Source organism: Diabrotica virgifera, chromosome 6 (assembly GCF_917563875.1).
Source record: "Diabrotica virgifera virgifera chromosome 6, PGI_DIABVI_V3a".
Taxonomy (NCBI): domain Eukaryota; kingdom Metazoa; phylum Arthropoda; class Insecta; order Coleoptera; family Chrysomelidae; genus Diabrotica; species Diabrotica virgifera.
Genome location: NC_065448.1, coordinates 146625833 through 146646985, shown reverse-complemented (window position 1 = coordinate 146646985; position 21153 = coordinate 146625833). Strand labels below are relative to the sequence as shown.

The 21153-nt window shown below is 32.3% G+C and overlaps 3 protein-coding genes and 1 long non-coding RNA gene across 6 annotated transcripts in view; 1 reads left to right on the top strand and 3 right to left on the bottom strand.

Moving 5' to 3' along the window:
• Window positions 1-2867, bottom strand: part of LOC126886922 (protein FAM98B) — a 78447-nt gene extending 75580 nt beyond the window's left edge. For both annotated transcript variants that reach the window (XM_050654083.1, XM_050654084.1), the window contains exons 1-3: window positions 2633-2867; window positions 2369-2574; window positions 2158-2312 (exon numbers count right to left, since the gene is read on the bottom strand). In XM_050654083.1, the coding sequence (XP_050510040.1) occupies window positions 2158-2312; window positions 2369-2574; window positions 2633-2679 (408 nt within the window). In that variant the 5' untranslated portion in view covers window positions 2680-2867. The remainder of the gene's footprint in view (window positions 1-2157; window positions 2313-2368; window positions 2575-2632) is intronic.
• Window positions 2868-5212: 2345 nt separating this feature from the next.
• Window positions 5213-7631, bottom strand: LOC126886921 (piggyBac transposable element-derived protein 4-like). Its single transcript, XM_050654082.1, has 2 exons — window positions 7150-7631; window positions 5213-7097 (listed from the first exon to the last, which is right to left on the bottom strand). Exons 1-2 carry the CDS (start codon window positions 7301-7303, stop codon window positions 5509-5511), a joined length of 1743 nt encoding a protein of 580 aa, XP_050510039.1. The 5' UTR covers window positions 7304-7631; the 3' UTR covers window positions 5213-5508.
• Window positions 7632-9643: 2012 nt separating this feature from the next.
• On the bottom strand, window positions 9644-10226 carry LOC126886920 (uncharacterized). Its single transcript, XR_007698828.1, has 2 exons — window positions 9979-10226; window positions 9644-9904 (listed from the first exon to the last, which is right to left on the bottom strand). It is a non-coding gene; the product is annotated as an uncharacterized LOC126886920 (long non-coding RNA).
• A 2668-nt stretch (window positions 10227-12894) lies between these two features.
• Window positions 12895-21153, top strand: part of LOC126886919 (RNA-binding protein 25) — a 52826-nt gene continuing 44567 nt past the window's right edge. For both annotated transcript variants that reach the window (XM_050654081.1, XM_050654080.1), the window contains exons 1-3: window positions 12895-13259; window positions 18938-19049; window positions 19545-19769. In XM_050654081.1, the coding sequence (XP_050510038.1) occupies window positions 13155-13259; window positions 18938-19049; window positions 19545-19769 (442 nt within the window). In that variant the 5' untranslated portion in view covers window positions 12895-13154. The remainder of the gene's footprint in view (window positions 13260-18937; window positions 19050-19544; window positions 19770-21153) is intronic.

The window sequence follows — 21153 nt, the reverse complement described above, 5'->3', positions numbered from 1 at the left end:
ATGCTCTATTTATTGCCAATGTTTTCTCTTTTATTTCGTTTTCTCTTGTTCCATCACTTGACAGCATGACTCCTAGGTACTTATATTTACTTACTTCTTCAAATTTGTATCTTCCCACTTTGACCTCTCTATTAGTAGGATTTTTTCCTAATCTTATCATTTTTGTTTTGTTTTCGTTAATACTCAGACCCACTGTTTTTCCTTCTTGAATGAGTTCCTCTACCATTTGCGTTAATATATCTCTTCTCTTTGCCATTATCACAACGTCATCGGCATATGCTACAATTTGACCTCATCTATTTCTGAGTGTACCTTTGTTCATTTTTCTGTTAATATATTCTATTGCCATGTTGAATAGTGTTGTGGATAAACTATCACCCTGCCTCACTCCTTTATTTGTTTCGAACTCCTCTGTTTCCCCTATTTGCGTTTTTACACTCGCCCTGGTATGGCTCATCGTCATTTTTATAAGTTTTCTTAATTTAAGCGGTACCTGTAGCGTTTTTAATATTTCCAATAGTTGGTTTAGTTTGATGGAATCAAAAGCTTGTCTAAAATCTACGAAAAGTATTTCTAGGTTTATGTTAGCTTTGTCCGCCTTCTCCATTATTTGTTTTAGTATGTATATCGCATCTATTGTGGATTTTCCTTTCCTGAATCCACATTGATATTGACCTACATATCTTATTGTCCGCTGCTTCCTGTAATCTTCTTTGTATTATGGTTGACAATACCTTATATACTGTACTCAGTAATGTTATTCCCCTGTAGTTTAGACATTCTTGTTGGTTTCCTTTTTTATGTATCGTTATTATTTAGCCTGTTTGCCATTCTTTTGGCATTTTTTCTTCTTTCCAGATGTTTACTATCAGTTTGTGTATTTCCCTATGCAACGGTTTCCCTCCTAGTTTTATGAGTTAGCTGTTTATGTTATCTTTCCCAGGTGCTCTTCCGTTTTTGTTATTTTTAATTATTTCGATTACTTCTTCAAGTGTTGGCTCATTCGTTCCATTATTTTCCCACTCTTCCTCCATTTCTGTAATCTCTTCTGTTTGATTTTCTGCCAGTAACTCCTTGAAGTGTTCCATCCAGACTTCCATATATGGTTGATCTTGTGTTACTATTTGCCCTTGTTTATTTTTAACTCCATTTACTTTTGGTTTGAAACCTCTGTTCTGTTCTCTGATTTTTGTGTAGAATTTCTTGGTGTTCTGAGTCTTACTTTCAGCCTCAATTTCCTCCAACTGACTTTCCATGAATTTTCTATGTTGTCTTATTACTTTGTTGCTTTCCTTTCTTTTTTGTTCGTACATGTCTCTATGTTCAGTTTTATGAGTCCTTACGTAGCTGTAAGCTCACTTACATTACATTACAAAAATTATTTCAGGTTGTGGGAAAGTACTCAAAAATATACATGTTAAAAAATCCAAGAAAAAAATATTTTTCTCGGAGCGCAACCAAATTTTTAATGAAGTTTCACTGGGTGTCACAACTACAAAATCGAATATAAAAAGCCATATACTGTCACGTAATTTTGAGTGATAAGAGGATATTCAAAAGTGTGTCAGTTATATATGGTAGACATGTCCCTTAAAATTTTTCGTCAGTCTATCAGTCTGACATGCCCCCCAAAAAAACAACTTTTGTGGTGTGGCGCCCCATAAAACATTTTGAGAAAGGCATATGGCAGTCAACATGTCAATGTGCATAGAGACTAAATAGTTGTACAAGATTACATAATGTGGGTACATGCAATATTATTTTAAGAATATAATATCAAGGATATCACAGACTGAAAAATCACTAAATATAAAGTTTTCACTAAATATAAATAAAGTGAAAATCTTTTGAAAAAAAGTGAGGTATCTTTTATGAAAAAAGATACCTCTCCAATTGTCAAATTTTGGACTGTAGGCTCTCTCCAACTTATAATTTAGATAGAGATCAAATAACAATTCTGAATAGAACAACGAATATAATCGCTAGGCAATTTAAAAGACTGATCTGATGATTATATTTAATGTTTAAGATTCACATGAGATTAATCAGTCGATACATCCTACAAGTAGACAAAACATTAAATTGTTTGGTATGTTCTGAATTTGCATAAAGTACTAAATAAAACCACCAATATGGAAAAAAAAAATAAGTGCTTACAAGTTTGAGTTCAATTTTTTTACTAGGTCTTTTTTCTTGTAAAATACGGGCCCCCATTAGTTCTGTCATCAGATAATCAAGCAGCAATAATCTATCAGATACATTTTGTAATCTTTCAGATACATGTCCCTCTAGAAGAGATTTATAAGGACAATCTGAAACATAACCGGATTAATCTTAACTTTCTATACTTATCATTAAAACTAATTACTTAATTCTTTTAAGAATGATGTGACTTCCATGATAAAAGCTACAGCATCTTCTGGTGAAGTAATAGCATTAACTTCTTCATCTATATCCTCTAAAGTTCTTATCTCATTTGTAAGGAAATTTACAAGTTCTGTATATTCTAAACTTTTCGGTCCACTTTCTATAGCCAACGGAAAATTAGGTTTTGTGAGTAAAGGTCCATTATATCTGAAAAAATATGCACATTAAACTCGCATAAGTATATACATTAAATTATTGAACTGACCCTATGTTGTTTAAACCGGATATTATTTTTTCTTCTAGCTTATTCATTTTTAAATGAATAATTTCAAAGCACAATAAGTTTTTTTAGAACCTTATCCAAAAGCATTTAATTTCGATTCCGCCGGTCTAATAATCCCAGTATCTTGACTCTTGCTTGACGTGCGTTGCGCTTACAGCTTACAGTAGAAAGTGAAAAAACTGAAATATGAAAAATGAAGTGAAGTATGAATGAATGACGTGACATTTGCGTCTGACGTTTATCATAGAATACTGACTGTTGACATTTGGGAAAATAAAGTTCGTTCGCTCAACCATAGCCATCTTCAAAAAATAACATAAGGTTTGTTCCAACATGAACTTTTGGACGGTCCAGAAACCGTCACAAAACTACTTGTACCGTTTGTTGTGCGCATGTTCGTAATTGTATCGCCCAGTTATCGTCCCATGACGGTAATCATAAGGTTTGTTCCAACATGAACTTTTGGACGGTCCAGAAACCGTCACGGAACTACTTGTACCGCTTGTTGTGCGCATGTTCGTAACCGTACCGCCCAGTTATCGTCCGATGACGGTAATCCAATGATAAAAACCAAAGACGTATGGCGTAGATATATTAATATTATAGGTTTGTTCCAACATGAACTTTTGGACGGTCCAGAAACCGTCACGAAACTAGTTGTACCGTTTGTTGTGCGCATGTTCGTAATTGTATCGCCCAGTTATCGTCCCATGACGGTAATCATATATTTGTCATTTTTGTTGGTGACAGCTTGTGTGCTTTTAGTCGATCAAAGGCTCAAAAACTTTAAAGAATTAAATCCTAGTGCGCAAGTCAGTCCAACCAGCACATTTGCATTTGCCCGATTACTGAAATGATCATCACGAAACCGTCACCGAAAGATCACAATTCTTGTTGGAACAGTGGGAAGGACGATCCGATGACGATCATATTTTTGTTGGAACGGATTTTGTTTACTGCGCAGAAGCGTTACCGTTTCGTGACGGTTCTCGGTCGTGTTGGAACAAACCTTATGTGATACATGACGGAAGCTCGAAACAAATGACAATCAATGAAAAACCCTATTGCCCAATTACTGAAATGGTCATCACGAAACCGTCACTAAAAGATCACAATTCTTGTTGGAACAGTGGGAAGGACGATCCGAGGACGATCATATTTTTGTTGGAACGGATTTTGTTTACTGCGCAGGAGCGTTACCGTTTCGTGACGGTTCTCGGTCGTGTTGGAACAAACCTATAATTTATTTATCATAGAGGTATATATTAACATAGAGGGTGCCTACCTTCCGCGCTTCCTGACGACAAGATCTCATGGACTGGTTTGCTGCATCTCTTTCTAACACATTGTATCGAATATCTATGATAGGTTTGTTCCAACACGACCGAGAACCGTCACGAAACGGTAAAGGCCCCGTCTCACCATCAAATAATTGACAGTTATTTGATCAAACTTGACAGTTAGTGACACAAAGTGACAGTTAGTATGTATAGTTTGTGTCACTAGTCAAGTTTGACTGTTAAGTTTGATCAAATAACTGTCAATTATTTGATGGTGAGACGGGGCCTTAACGCTCCTGCGCAGTAAACAAAATCCGTTCCAACAAAAATATGATCGTCCTCGGATCGTCCTTCCCACTGTTCCAACAAGAATTGTGATCTTTTAGTGACGGTTTCGTGATGACCATTTCAGTAATTGGGCAATAGGGTTTTTCATTGATTGTCATTTGTTTTGAGCTTCTGTCATGTGTCACATAATATTAATATATCTACGGCATACGTCTTTGGTTTTTATCATTGGATTACCGTCATCGGACGATAACTGGGCGATACGGTTACGAACATGCGCACAACAAGCGGTACAAGTAGTTTCGTGACGGTTTCTGGACCGTCCAAAAGTTCATGTTGGAACAAACCTGATGACATTCAGTGTGAATATAGGCACGAAAGAGGAGGACAACTGTAGCAGCTTTACTATGCGTAAGAGTGAAACAGCACTAATCCAAATAAAAAAGATGGTGTCGCCACTTCGCTCTGAATGACACTCTCTCTATGCTAATATATAACTCTATGTTATTTATATATGTAGTATTTTTACTACAAAAGCGATATTACGTAGGTCAAAATTTTTGACGTAAGAGAACTGTCAAAGCATTAGAATGTGACTTTCCATTATTGCCATGTTTATAATAAACATGGCAATAATGAAAAGTCACATTCTAATGTTTTGACAGTTCTCTTACGTCAAAAATTTTGACCTACGTAATATCGCTTTTGTAGTAAAAATACTATAGTATCATGGCCATCTTTACTTAACTCAAATGCATTTTGACAGATACAGAGTAAGAAACATACAATACAAAAATTTCTACTTCTCACTATTAACAGTTTCAATAAACTTACGCGCTTGATTTCATAATAAAGTTAAAGTGGACTTTAAATTTAAATAGTTAAAGGAAACTTTAAATTTAAAGTGGACTTTAAATTTAAATAGTTAACCCTTTCGCTGCGTCAAATAAATACATATCGCTGACCAGTGCGGCAGTAGTTTTTTAACACTAAATGCGATATTTTTTCAACAATTGTTTTTTGTACATATGTTAAAACGGATTATTATAATTTTTCTTCTGAATTTTTGCAAGACGCACATGTGCGCTGTACGCAGTTTTCAAGGAATTTCTTTTAAAAATGCGGAGGACGCACTTGTGCGCTTGATACAAATTTTTGTATTTAGTAAATTAAATCGACTTTTTTGATCTAAACTAAAATTTTATTCATTCAAACAGGATGTAAAATAAACAAATAACATATAATGTAAAATAAAAGTATAAAAAATATTAATTTTTTCCTAATGTCTTTCTATATTGATACATGATATTCTCTGAAACATTTGCCTAAGCAGAGGCCAGGTTTATCGGGACATTCTTGACAATGATAAATAGTATCCTTACGTATCTTATTTTTATTGCATGTCCGACATTTTTTTCTAAGAGTTTTACCACGTTCATTATGTAACTCAATTTTTGAAGGTGTGTGGTTTACACCCGAAGTAACTGCTACTTCTGCCGTTACAACTGCTGTTCCTTGACATTTTTCTGGTAATAACTTTTCAAGTATTGACAATCGAAACTTATAATATGACATTTTGTTATTTCCGTGGTACTTATTATACAATCTATGAGCATTTTGCAAATATAGCTGAAACAGATGTATGCCAATTTTTTTGTACCAACGTAAAGTTTTGCGTGTCGGCGGATAATAAGAAGACATTTGGTCTTGAAGATCTACTCCGCCCATATATTTATTATATTGAATGATTGGCAGTGGTTTAATTTTCTCATCCCCTCGTCTATTTCTTACGGTTACTATCTCATTTTTATATTCAGTTGAAATGTAAATGATATCTCTTTTGTCTCGCCATTTTCCAACCATTACGTTGTTGAGGTACATACTTTTGGTCTGGCCTTTTTTTAACTTTGCGTCTACGACGTTTTTTGGACAGCCTTTCCTATCTTTTCTCAGAGTGCCTGTACAAAAACTATTTTTATCCAGTAGTAATTTGGCCAAGTTATAACTATTGTAATAGTTGTCCATATGAAGCGAATGTCCATGGTCGAAAAAATTACGCATTAGGTGTAGCACCACTCTTTCTGTATGAGACTTACCAGCAGTTGCATCACCTGCACCAGCATATATATGGATATCCAAAATTGTTGAATCGGCTTCTGTTAGCATATAAAGCTTTACTCCATACTTATGTCGTTTCTTAGGGAGATATTGCTTGAATACCAGTTTTCCTTTCCACAAGATCATAGATTCGTCTAGAGATAAATACTTTCCTGGATAGTATACCGTCTTCATTTTGTTATTAAAATGATCTAGCAAGGGTCTTACCTTATATAGTCGATCTACTGGAACTGGTTCATTTTCTTTTACATTTTCGGCAAAATGAAGGCATCGCATTATAAGCAAATAGCGGTCTCTACTCATGTATGAAGAAAAACAAGTCGAAAATAATCTATTTTTCTTCCAGTAGTCTTGTATGCTAGGCAATTGGATTGTTCCTGTATGGAAGGTTAATCCAATAAATATTAGCAATTCCGATATTGTTAATTCCTTCCATAGGGAAATCCTTGAACGGTCACATCCTTTGCTGGTAGAAAGAACTTCAACTGCATAACTGTTAGTTTGTAAGACAATCATATTTAAAAGTTCATCGTCAAACAACAGCCTAAACCAATCGTACGCACTATCACCAGGACTATCGACTAACAATCCACTTCTTTTTGTAAATGGAATTTGTTTCATACCGCTAGTTGTTTCGGTCCATTCATTGTCTGTAATCTGTACGTCAGGATTATCTGCAACGGTATTATTTAACTCGTTCTGTAGTACATCATCCTCAGTATCACTTCCAGAAGAGTCTTCCGAAACATTTTCAATTTCAACTAAAAATATTAATTTCAGACCACAAGTTTATTATTACATTTATTTACTTACAGTTATCTACATCAGAGTCTTCATAATCTTCATCTGAGTCTGAATTATATAAAAACTGCATCAATTCCTCAACACTCAGATTTTTTTCATTTCTCACTTTCACGGTCTTACGTCTTTTTACGCCTGAAGGTCCAGCTTTATTTAAATCAGCCATTATTATACAAATAATTAAACTTATAATCACACTAAACCGTTTGAAACGACAACACCTTTGAAAACCTAACTATGTGAGTAACTGATCTGCGACGCCACCTATGAATAGCTCTGCAAACCTAACCACATGATTCACCGAGCCGCGACGCCACCTATGAATAGAAGTGACCTTTAATAAAATGCGGACAAAGTTTCCTTGATCTCCTGAAACTGAGTCAATTTTAAATGTATATGGAAATCACCATATACATAGGCCGCTCATGTGCGCCATACGCATTTTACAAAGAAATAGGAGGGCGCGCATGTGCGCTTTACGCAGCGAAAGGGTTAAAGGAAACTTTAAATTTAAAGTAGACTTTAACTTTATTATATGAAATTGTAAAACACTAACACCATTGGAAGCAATTCTGCGATACAAAATATTTTTGTAAAAAATCTTTTTGTGTTCACTAAAAAATTAACATAAAAAATTTTTAAAATTTTTAAAAAATATGTTAAAAAAGTAAAATAATAAACAAATAAAAAAACAATGAAAAAAAAAGGAAATAAAACTAAACAAAAGACTACATAAATAAAGCATTAAAAAAGAACCAAAAAATATCATCAAAAAAGAATAAAAAATATACATATAAAAAAATGCACTAAACAGAAACACACAAATTTTACTAACATAATAACATTTATCGTAGGGTGTGAGAATTTGAATAATTAATTTATTGGATCATAAAAAAATGCTCTTTTTATATTTTATAAATAAAAAATAAGTCTCGCTAATTGGTTTATGCCAAAGCCAATTATAAATAAAAAATACTTTATTATGAAATCGAGCGTCACTCTTTCATTAAAAATAGAAGAATTATTGGAAATAGTAGGAGTGTATTAAACTCACACAATTTTGTAGAATTTATTTCCTCAAAATATTTTTATTTTGTACAATAAAAAATTTTCCCATTTGTTATTATGGTGTAAATTATACTATGGTGTAAATCATGTGTAAATAAGTAATTAGTTATTGATTGACGATTCGCCCGATTTCATAATAACTTTAACTATTATTAATTCCATTGATAAAGATACCAACTTAAAATTTAAAGTCCACTTTAACTTAATTATAACATCGAGCGACAATACAGTGATTAGCCGATGAGCGCGCTAATAAACGGCAAAATAAGGCAAAATATGGAAAACATATTGTAAGTTGCATTTTCCCACAATTTTGGAGTAATTTGAAAGCGTCTAGGGGTATTTTTCTAAGCAGAAATGGTTGGGAGATTTTTCGATTTTTCGGGTGGAAGGGAGATTATGGAAGATTTTAAGTGATCATAAATTAAATTTGCGAATATACCTATAATCGAAGACGATAGGACCTATGAATTATTTCCGGGGCCCACTGTTGGTAAGTATTATAATTTTGGTTTACTGTTCATTACATTTGACTACTGATTTATTAAAATGCGGCAAACATTTAAATTTGGTTGATTTGAGCTTCAATTTGAGGGAATTTCAGTTTCTAAGTGGGGGATTTAAATCACATCTGGCAACTCTGTATATCGATGTATCGATATGATATCGATAGAGTTTGCTTGGAGTTTGAGTTTGCACAGGGTTACCAGGTCTACTGATTTTTCAGTAGACCTACGGATTTGAACTCCAATCTACTGACCTACTGAAAACTGTATAAAACCTACTGATTTGAACTCCAATTTACCGATCTACTGAAACTTCTACTGAAAAATCTAAAAAAATTCAAAATCCAACGTCCAACAACGTGTTAATCTTCTTTCCTTTCACTTTACCTAAATAGTCGGTATTATACCTATTATGGGATGTTTAGAATTTTCATGGTACTTAATAATGATGTCAAGTGGCTACCAAGAAAACAAGGGACTCTTGCAAGGTTAATAGATTAGGGCGTAGGTTGTCTCATAACTGTAGACCAATCAAAGGCTGGCTTTTTAAAGGCGGGAACACGTCATCCGTACGACAATTTTAAAATTGTCATAAGAGTCAATGCTAATAAAAGGTTCAAAAACTTAGGTTTTGCAATATATTTTGAGATTTTCTTGGGTATAGGTATATTTAAGTGGTTCTTATATTGGTAATTATATCAATTTTTCCCTTAAAAATCAATAGTCTGCTAACAAAAAACTAGAATTCATTTAACACTTATTATGTGTGTTTTAAATGGAGAAAACAATTTAATTAGCACAAAAATCCAAAAAAATAGAAGAAAAAGTTTAAAATCAAAAATACTAATATGTAGGTACTTACTTATTATGTTTTTCGTGGAATGTGCAGCACTTTTATCATTTTTGGTGGTATGCAACAACAAAAGAACGAATAATATAAATAATTTATTATTAGGTTAAAATATAAAAAAGACGTAACATAATATTAACATATTCAGACACGAGGAAATGTTTGCTACCTATTTTCTTATGTTTAGAGGCCCATTTATCTTGTAACATTTTATTATCCATTATTGTTTGATAATTTAAGGTATTTGGGAAATGTCCAAAAACATTATTTTGTTTCCATCTGGTTCAGGAATTTTGGAGTTGCTTTTACATATAGCTATGCTACAAATGTTACCACCACTCATCTAAAAAATGTTTTATTATTATAACATACAAAACTACATATTATTATGTGTAATATTATAATTGTTAAACTAACCTTACACGGTTACGAAAACACACTTCACAAGTCATTACTGCCTTTGTATAGGACCCAAATAAGTAATTATAGTAATATAGTCCTTATATGCTTAAAAACTCAACAAATATTAAACAAATAAACGATATTATAAGAAAATTCCACAAAAATATGCGGAAATATAACCACATACAACTGTCAAACTTGACTTTGTCGTACGAGTGACGTAGGCATTCCCCTCCCTCTCGCTTCCGCCCACATAGTTATGAGATAACCTAGGACTCTTGGGTTGAGAGAGAATTGCTTTGTTTTCAACAGACCATATTATGTGTCATGTGTTTCCATTTTACAACCAAACCATCGGGTATTGTGACGCCTCGGATAAGATTTATGAGTATCTGATGAATAGGTAGGTACAGTTACGGTCAGTGAATAGTTTACAGGCTGCGATTTTTTTAAATTTTACCTCGTTTAAAATGCACCTTTTGCGTCAAAGTGACGTTGCCAGTGGTGTACCTAGTATACGTTGATTAAAATAAAAAAATCAAAATAATAAAATATATTTTACAAAATTTAACAAACTGAAAAATATAGAAAGAAGATTTTTAGAAATAAAATATATTATGGTCTTAATATGATTTATTTTATTATTTTATTTTTCAACACTCGCGAAATTTTTTAAAAGCATTGACTTTTTGAGATTTTTTGACTTTGACATTTATCAAATCCGTACGACACTGTAATTTTACAGTATTACAATATAAAAATTAAAGTGTAAACTATTCAGTGATCGTATACTGTACTTTATTTTTTGGTAAAAGAAATGGGTAGGTAATTTTTGTCTTTAGTAAATACTTAGTATTGCTTATTACTAAGCTAAAAGAGTAAACATAAAATTTATGTATGTATATTTAATATAAAGTTTATATGTACCTACCTAATGTTTATATAATTAAAGTGCTTTTGAAAATGGCAAGTAGCCGAAACGGCAAGCAATAATAATGTGTTTTATTAAATAACAGATCGACAAACCCAGGAATTGAAAAAGTTTTATTTATAAATTCGTGGTCAGGTAATAACAAATAATATACAGTGAGCACGTAAAGGTTGGAATAAATTCATTTTATCGTAATGGGCGATTTTGGAAAAAATTCCCAAACAGGTCGATTTTCATTTTTAAATTATGATTTTTTGGCATAATATATCATGCTACTGACATCATCCATCTGGGCGTGATGACGTCATTGATAATTTTTTTAATAAGAGTAGTGGCATAGCCACCTTAAGTAAAGGTGGCTATGGTAGTGGTCGTATTCTATAGTTGATTTTTTAACCAAACAACTGTTTTTATATAAAAGTGTAGACTAAAAATCTAAAAATTAAAGGAATAATGAAGAAAACACAAAAAATCGTCGATATACTTAATTAACCTATAAAATGACAGAAGTGCCAAAATGTCATAAATGTCAAAGTGTCAAAATTTAATAACAGTGGAGTAAACTTGCCTGCGGTTGGACCAATTAGAAACAAGCATTACGGGGTAAATTTGAATCACTCCTTTTGCTTAAAAAACAAACAATAGCTTATTTGAAAGGTTATTCAATTATTTTTTTTTCTCTGATTCTGGCTTTGGTTTAGAACTAGAACCTTTAGCCACGTAATTTATAACTTATCACTAAGTCAGGGGAGTAATGTGTAGTGTATGTGTGTGTTGAGTAAGTGTCTTATTCAATTATCTATTCAGTAATATAAACATCTTCTTGTTCCTTCTTGAATGTAGGCTTTAAAGCCTGTTTCTTCTTCAATATTATCCTCCTAAATTATTTAAGTTATCGCACCATCTTTTTCTTGGTCTGCCAATACTTCTTCGTCCATTTGGTGACTTATCTCGTGCTATTCGTACTATCCTATCCTCTGCCATTCTGCTAATGAATATAAACATTAATACAATTATTTATACAGGGTGTCCAAAAAAATAAATAAATTTATTGACACAAAAAGAAGAATGTATGAAATTTAATTCAAAATACATTTTACTGCTCTGAGAAAAGAAAAAAGAATGTTTATTTGATAAATAAACATTACTTTTCGCTTAAATTAAATGTTCAAACTTCTAAGAGGTAGGTGGGTGGAAGCTTTAACATTGAATTTAAGTGAAAAACAATATTTATTTAGCAAATAAATATTTTTTTATGTTTTCTGGCAACAGTAAAATGATGTATTTTGAATTAAGTAAATTACATACCTACATTCTCCTTTTTGTGTCAATTAATTTAATACAATAATTTTTTGTACCCTTTATAAAAAATTATTTTAATGTTTGAAGCAATAAATGTTTATTACACTGAATAGAGAATTGAACAACCTTTCAAATAAGCGAGCACACGATCCTATTCTTATTTAAAACAATCATCGCTATATACCTACGCCAAAAAAGCATAATCTAAAAATTAAAAATGACCCATTTCGGGATTTTTCTCCAAAGTCACACATTCACAAAAAAATTATTTTATTTCAACTTTTACGCGCTCACTATATATTATATAAAAGACCAAATAAATAAAGAGTACCTATCTATGTAAATTTCTATGAAGGCTTTAAAAATATGAGATTACTTGGTTACTTGGCCGCGTCCGTAATATAGAGGTGACCGTAGATACCAGTTCATAAATATAAGGGAATCTTACATAATAGGTATAATTAGTTTGGAGAATTTTAAACTGGCCGTTATTTAGAAACTGGCCGTTATTTAAAAACTGGCTGTTAGTAGAAGTGGCCGATTTTAACAGGTGGCCGTTAACACAGGTTTTACTGTATTATAAATGGCTTAAAAAATCTACTGATGGCTACTGATTTTTTGAAAGCAAAACTACTGACGACATCAAAACTGACCTGGCAACCCTGAGTTTGCATCTGCGTCTGTCATCCTTCTGTCATGTGTCTTTACGTTATGGTGGATTCGTTTTGTGTAAAACGAGTACATACATTGTGATTTTACTGAAAAGATGCGAAGTTAAAATGGACGGTGCCGTGTAAATCAAATCAATTTCTTGTTGATCAATTAAGTAGTAATTTAACTGTAGTGAAAACATTAGGTTTTATAATTTTAAGCGATATAGATACATTAACTGCTATACCGTTAAAAAGTCGTGTCAATCCTGTGATAAATTTGAAGCTTCTTTAATAAAATATCAAGAATGTCTTATCCAGGTCGTCCTCCAATTATGCAAGGGCTTCCCATGTATATGCCCATGGGGGCGCCAACGGCTCCTCTAATGCCAGCTGTTATGCCTATACAACATGTAAGAATTATACAATAGTTCCCTTTATATTTATATTATTATTGTATCTAACAGTTGTTTACTGGTGTATCTATGTGTCTTATACACAATCGTCTAAAACCATGCCATATATCTATTTCTTTTATAATATTTATTAATTTAAATAATATGTTTATATGAGATTAAGCCACAATAATTGATTGTAATCGAAAGTGTCAAATCAAAGTGTTAAAAATGTAATTTTCATTACAATAATTGTGGCGTAATCCCATATTAACATGATATTTAAACTAGACATGCTGTAAGAAAGCAGTTTTTAATATTATATTTATAAAATATGAGACTATGCATGCAACAAGGGCGAACTCGCCATTGGAGTTCACCGTTGCACATACGTCGATTTAATGGATTTACGCAGCCAAAATTATTTTACAGCATATTTGTACTAAAACTGGTACAAATCAAAGAAAAATATTGTTTTTTAAAAATTGACTTGTATTTTTCACAAAAAAAAAATCAAAATTTAATAATACGAAATATGCAGGTTTTTACTTATACCTCAGTCAGTATGTGACATATCGGACTCAGTGTTTGGGGTCGCCTGGTAGGTAACAGCATTTTAATCATTTCATAACAAAATGACTGTAGTTTGATCCTTTTATGTACACGTTTCTTGCTTCTTAAAATTGTTAATAGCTGGTCAGAAGTTAAAAGAAGTTTAATTTCCTGTACGCAACTATGTATTTCCTTGCACTAGCTGGGATTTTTTTGCATTCCTTTTTTTCACGAGCCTGTAATGTCTATGCTCGATGAATGATAGCTTCACCATTGAGCAAAGAACGTATTTCTTCTGTTTTTCTTCTTTTCATCCTTTCACTGGAGTCCTCAAATAATTTAGGAAGCCGACCTGGTTCCATTTATTTGTTTTCTACAAGTTTTAAAAGTTCCATTTAACCAATCTTTATTTGCTTGTAGAAATACCGCATCTTTTCGTGAGTCTGTAACCATTTCTCTATCATCGTCATTTTAAAATCTCGAAATCTTTGCTTTAAACTGATTAAATTATCAGATATAACAGTTCAATAATTTAATTTCCAAATATTTTAATTTGTCCTGTACATTAGGAAAATCTTGTAGCTCCATTTGGTCTCAGAGATATTTATGGAGTACTATTTTTAGGCCAGAGCAGTCACCAAATGTAGTTAAAACAAAAAAAATCGCAATTATTATATTTAAAACAAATATGTAGGTACTTTTATTTTTGTGACGTCATCCTATATAGCAAAATTAAAACCCCTGTATTTCTGGCATCCTCAGCCAAACTGTATGGCATCAATTAGCCAAATATATGCAGTATGATATAAAATAAATAGTATTGCTCCATCGGAGGCGATAATATAACTAAATGTCTTATAAACATAAAAATTAAACAAAAATGTCACTATAAAACGGCTTGTTTTTGACTCTCTACAAATAATATAAAATAACAGTAAACTTTCTAAATATATTTCAAGAAATATTCATTCTTACCTAAATTATTCGATTCTATCACAATCACCTTGAAAAATAAGATGAATATTGCAAAATGTCACAATTTTTAAAAAGTTGACTACTAAGCTAAGTGAACAAAAATTCACTAACAGCTACATGCCCGCGCATTCGCACATGCACACATGCACGGTGAATAGTTCTAGAGTGGGGATAGTAAGTTTTTGTAAGACAAACCATCAGGTGTCTCTAGGATGTGTCTTGAATTTTTAACGTCACTTTTAAAATTTGACTTTGGCCGGCTAATTATTTAAAATCAACCTAAGTGCGTTGTTGCACAGTCTCTATTTAGATCCAGATGTTTGGCAAAATATTCAAAAATACGAGGAACTTTATCATAATCAAATTAAGTACCGGAAGAACATAATAATTTAACAGAATGTTTTTTTGAAATAGGGATATAGGGATTTCAAATAGGATATACACTGGGTAGGGAAAGTGAATGTTGCTGATAAGCAACATGTACAGCGAACATGTTTAGCTTTAAGAACAGAACATTAGTCTTAATATGTAGATCAGTGTTGCCAAACCTCTCAGGCACGTGTTGCTACTATAGACTGCTGATAATTCATTCTAATCAGATGGTATGGCATCGGTGTGCTTGTATCATTCATAAGAAATACATAGCCCTATCTCTGCAACATTGTATTTTTACCGGGAAACAGTCTATATCTTTATGAGAAGTAACAAGTTGATAAGTTGAAATATTATCAATTTCTTGGTCTATCCATTTCTTTTGTTCAACTTTTAGTTTTTAATTGCCATTTTGCAAATTGTGTCAATTCTTTTTGTACATGTTTTTGTCAAGTTATTTCTGCCAGTACCTACTAGTCAGTGATGGTTTGAGGCATCATGGAGCCCTAGGTGGCCATAAGAAGTAGGCCCCCTTATAGCGACCATTTAAAAACAAATTTACAAATATTTATGTTGTTTTGTGAAGTAGTTACTCCAAGAATAAATTACGACAATGTAAAAAAGATCATTTTTCTTTTGCTAATATGCAAAAATAAGGGATATTGTGTCGATATGTGATTTTGCCCTGGGTATGAGTGCCACCCCTTCAGAGGTGAAAAAACATACAATCAAAATAAGTACGGAAATGGATAAACTGATTAATTCTAAGTAACTTTTGTTCTATAGAGTTTTTTCACTAAATCAATACTTTTTGAGTTATTTGCGAGTGAATATTTTCATTTTTCAACAAAAACATAACACATTTTAGACGGTTTTTCGCAAATAACTCCAAAATTAAGTATTTTATCGAAAAAAATATTCTTAGCAAAAATATAGCGCATACAAAAGTAAAAAAATAGTGTATGTACGAAGTATGTAGACCCAGTATAAGCGGAGCTGGAGCTAATGAAAAGTAGATTCTTATTCGACAAATACCAAATCAAATATTTCAACGTAAATAACCAAAAAATTAAGCACTTTTCGGTGAAAACTCATCAAAACTTTTTTAAAGTGTTAAAAATGCTTCATTTCTGTTTTTTTAACAAGTTTCTAGTATCAAAATTAAACAAGTAAAGCTCAAAATAATGTTGATTCCTTTTTTTTGGCAAAAAAATCTTGAAAATCACCCCCTAGTTTGTACTTATATACTTACTATGTAATTATATTATGATCTGTAAGTTTCACCGGTTCATAGTGCATATATTTCAAAACATTGGGATTTAAAGTAAAACTAATTTTTTGAAATTTTAAAAAAATATATCTTACTTTTCAAAATAACTTATTAGTGATACTAATAAAAATTATTAGTGATACCAAAAATGTTAAAGAGTAAAAAAAAATATAAGTTTTGCTTTTTTGAATATTTCAGATTTTTGCTTTTTTGGAAGATACAAATTGGTTAAGATATGACTGTTCAAAATTTGCATACCCTGGGTGGAGAATTTTTCATTTATAAAAAGTTAATAAATGAAAATATTTAGTTTCTATCCTTGTGGGATCAGTACTCACCGGAGGGACCGCAGACATTCAGATACAATTAGTGTCTCTTTGCAAAAACAATGACGTCAACTTTGCTAAGTAACAATACATTTAATCAACACACACACTACAAATTGCACTAGGTACCTGATAGGAAAAATCCACTATACCATGCCATTACATACATACATACAATGGCCATTAGTTGTCGAGGCAGTAAGCTAAATAAAAAAAATTGCATACACTCATGATTAGTGACTTGTTCAAGCCCTTTCTACTACAGCCCTTTTATAAATAAGCACTTTATACCGATAAAACTTACAGAGCATATAAACAATACATAAGTAAAGCAGCTTGTGAAGCGGTAAGGATTAATTTCATTTGGGATACTAATTAGGGGCTTATTTTCACCAGTTTTTTTTTTACCCAAAAAAGGGATCAACTTTATTCTGAGCGTATCTTGCTTACTTTTTATGCTAGAAACATTTTTTAAAAAACAAGAATAATGCTTTTTCTAAACATGTAAAAAAAGTTATGATGAGTTTTCCATAAAATGTGTTTCATTTTTTGATTATTTCCCATTGAAATATTCGATTTGGAATTTGACGAATAAGAACCTAATTTTCATTAACTACAACTCTGCTGCTACTGGGTCTACAGACTGCACACATACACCATTTTTTCAATTTTTTAAAAGCTCTTTTATAACATACTTACTTTCTGAATTATTTGCGAAACACCGTCTAAAAACATGTTTTTTTTTGTTGAAAAATAAACATATTCACTTGCAAATAACTCAAAATGTATTGATTTGATGAAACAACTCTATTGAACAAAAGTTGCTTACAATTAGTCAGTTTATCTACTTCCGGTATTTTGAAGGTATATTTTTCACCCCCGAGAAGGGATGGACTCAACCTTAGAGCAAAAATACACATTGGCACAATATCACCTTTTTCTTTGACATGTTAGCTATGCGTATGCCAAATTTCATGTCAATCTTCTTTCAAATCCAAAGGTTCTTTAAAATCTGGAGGTTTTGCAATATTTTACCATGAGTGAATAGACTACAAGGCCCATCGGTGGGTAGAAATTGAAAAAAAAACGTACCATACCAAAATAATTACCAGTTTCTAAGCAAAATTTGCTTGCAAAATTGATTACCAAATTGAGGGAATGATTAGAACATGGAATATAAAAATGCATTTGAAGATAACTGCTTAATTTGTCTTGAAGTCAGTTGTATTTTCCTGATATTTGGCAGAAGACAACGCAAAAAACTGAGTTTGATTGGAAATCATAAATTAACCATACTCTTTTTTTTGTCTCAGTTAGCCCTATTTGATTTATTTAACATTTTGCATTTTTTTTTAAATTATTGTATAAATAATTCACTATTAATTAATGCATTTGAGCGGGATGCGGGCCTCATCAAGTGCCCGGGACCTAGGCGGCCGCCTAGTCCGCCTAATGGTTAATCCGGCGCTGCTACTAGTTTGTGATTCATTACGATTTCCGCTCTATTTTCTATCCAAAACTGTTTTATGTTTTGTTTCATTTCTTGCATGTAGATGACTTAGTCTATTTTGGTTTTTTGCTCCCCTGTCTTCTGCTACAAATGTAGATTTATCTTGTAGTGCTTGCTGCGTAAAACAGTTCCTTTCAGTAAAACAGTAAAACACTTTCAGCTCTGGGCCAATATCAGATATTTGTCTCATGTGCCACTTTTATACAGTCATTAGAAAATTGTTGAAATGTAACAGCAGTAGCCATGTTGGTGGCACCTGATTGACAACGTGTGAGCTGTGTCGGCGGACTTGAAAGTGTCAATAGGTCATTTGTCTTACAGAGTCTAATAATCCCAATTCCATTTCTGTTTACCTCTTCACCATATCTTTTGATGGAAGTTCTTAGTTTTCATGTCTCCCTATTCTTGTATTCCCGTCTCCCCCAGCACTATTCCTCCACATTTTTCTCTTATTTTGTCTAGTGTATTGTGTAGTTCATCATATTTATATTCCTCCATTTTTTTTTTGTCTTCCGTACCTTCTGTTGGTGCATATATTTGCCTTATGTTCCATTCCCCTTTGATTTTTATTTTAATGTACAGCTGTGGTCACCGAATAGTTTACTGAAATACTGTAAAATCACATGATCCTATGGATTTGCTAAATGTAAAAGTGCTTGTCAAAAATTATTAATTATTACGTTTGTTTTAGATGGTACCCATTCAGGTAACTAGTGCACCTCAAATTAGGGCTTTTCCCAAGCTAAATCCCAATAGAGAACAGCAGAAGCAAAATCAAGGTCCAGCTGTAACTGTTTTTGTGGGTAAGGCAAATAAATAATAAAAAATATGTGAATATCTATTAATTTTATTTATTGGTAATAGAGAACTTGTATCATTTTTTATTTAATTTTTGTTTTCATATCCATGACGTAAAATATCAGTTTTACCAAGAGATTTTTTTAAACTAGTTTAAAAACATGCAGTAGTTTACACTACTGACTGTAGGGCAATACGGCCGTGCTTAGCGAAAACGCTGTATCTGCAAAAATCTGAAAAAATTAAATTTTTACTTCTTTCCAACCCAAATGTGCATATCTATCTTATTTGCTTACTAAAAATGACGTAAGTTAAGCCAAAACACATTAAACACACTGCATCTTATGCCGTATCCTGTGTAAATGTATACGAATACTTCGAATAAAAATCGATTTTACTCACATGTGATGTCTCTGTAGATACGGTGTTTTGGCTAAGCACGGCAGAATAGTCATGTGCCACTCAGGTTGTCTTAGTGTTAAAAATATTTTTTCTTTTAGGTAACATTACAGAGAAAGCCCCAGATGTTATGATCAGACAAATTCTAGCTACTTGTGGACATGTACTTAGTTGGAAGAAAGTCAAGGCATTCGGATTTTGTGAATTAGCTGGACCAGACGCTGGTTTGAGGGCTGTGAGACTTCTGCATGATCTTATGATAGGAGACAAACGTCTTGTAGCAAAAGTAGATGCTAAAACAAAAACAGTTTTAGATGAATATAAAGGTATGTATGCTTTTATATTTAGTTATAAAAGTAATCACCATATGTATCTGCAATCTTATAGGTATGGTGTATTATTCATGTATTTTTTATGCAATTTTTGCTGCTTTTAGTCAATGGTAAACATTTTTTGTTACAGACTTGTAAGTTCTTTATAAATTTAACCAAGCTAAACTAGTTTTTATTGTTTAAAAATATCTTCATTTTCTAGACACCAATTTCTTAAATCAGTTTATGATGCAACAAAAGCATGAATGTCTGGCTGTTCTTTTTAAAGGTCTGTTTCTCATTCAAACATATTTCGGCCTGTATTTCATCATATAGATAGTACTTTGTATGACAGGAACTATACACCACTGTATAGGTATCTGTGTACAGTGGAACCTTGATAAGTTGGATTAATCGGAACCGCAATCGATCCGGGTTAGCTGGAGAATATGGTAAAAATTAATAAAACATGGTATACTTGCAGATAATCTCAATTATAATTGCAAAAACATGAAGTACATAATATGCACAGTACATCTAAATTACGTAAAGTTGTATACAGTATTGTTCATTTCTTGGTTAAAAACTCAGTCAGTTTCAGTTGTCAATTTCGTCTGACGAAAATCAGTCCAAGTTTGCTGGACTTCCTGGTTATCGGAGGCCGACTTATCGGGGTTCTACTGTACTACAAAGCAACTACTAAAATATTTAAAAACACCTCGCCTCCAGAAAAGATTTTTAGTACAAAAAAACTTAAAAAAGGGCTTTGTGGTGTTCATACTACATACAAGGGACGATTTTTATATTATAATAAGAGCTAAATTTTATCATTCTGAATTAATTATACAACCTACACTATATACAACCTACCACAAGCTAAATGGGGAAATGATGAGCTGGGCTTGACAGTGACTGGCACTGAAAATGAGTCTGTAAGTATTGTAGCAAATTGCTTTAGTTTCCATAACTTTTTTCAAAAGAATGAGATTTTGAACAACAACGGAGTCTCATTGGACCTGGTTTTTAGTAATTTGGAATCTATTAATGTCACTCCGGCAGTAGATAAAATTTTTGAGAATAGCTTAAATCACACAGCTATCAGTTTTGAACTAGTGTGTGAAGAAAATCTTGATTTTATGAATTATGAGGAATATTTTTATGATTTCAGAAATGGTGACTACTTTTCAATAAATAATTATTTAGCAAGTATAAATTGGGAGGGACTGTTTCTTAGTGGTACAGCTGATAGTATGGTGGTCATTTTTTATGATGTAATTTACTCATTGATAGAACACTTTGTTCCACTTAAGAAATATAAGATCTCTACCTTTCCCTCTTGGTTCTCCTCAGAGCTGTGTAACCTAGTTGTATGTAAAAAACAGGCCCACAAACAATATAA

Coding starts and splice junctions, on each gene's coding strand:
- LOC126886921 (XM_050654082.1), bottom strand. CDS start 7,303: ATGGCTGATTTAAATAAAGCTGGACCTTCAGGCGTAAAAAGACGTAAG. Junction 7,098..7,149: donor AGACTCTGATGTAGATAACT/GTAAGTAAATAA, acceptor TAATATTTTTAG/TTGAAATTGAAAATGTTTCG.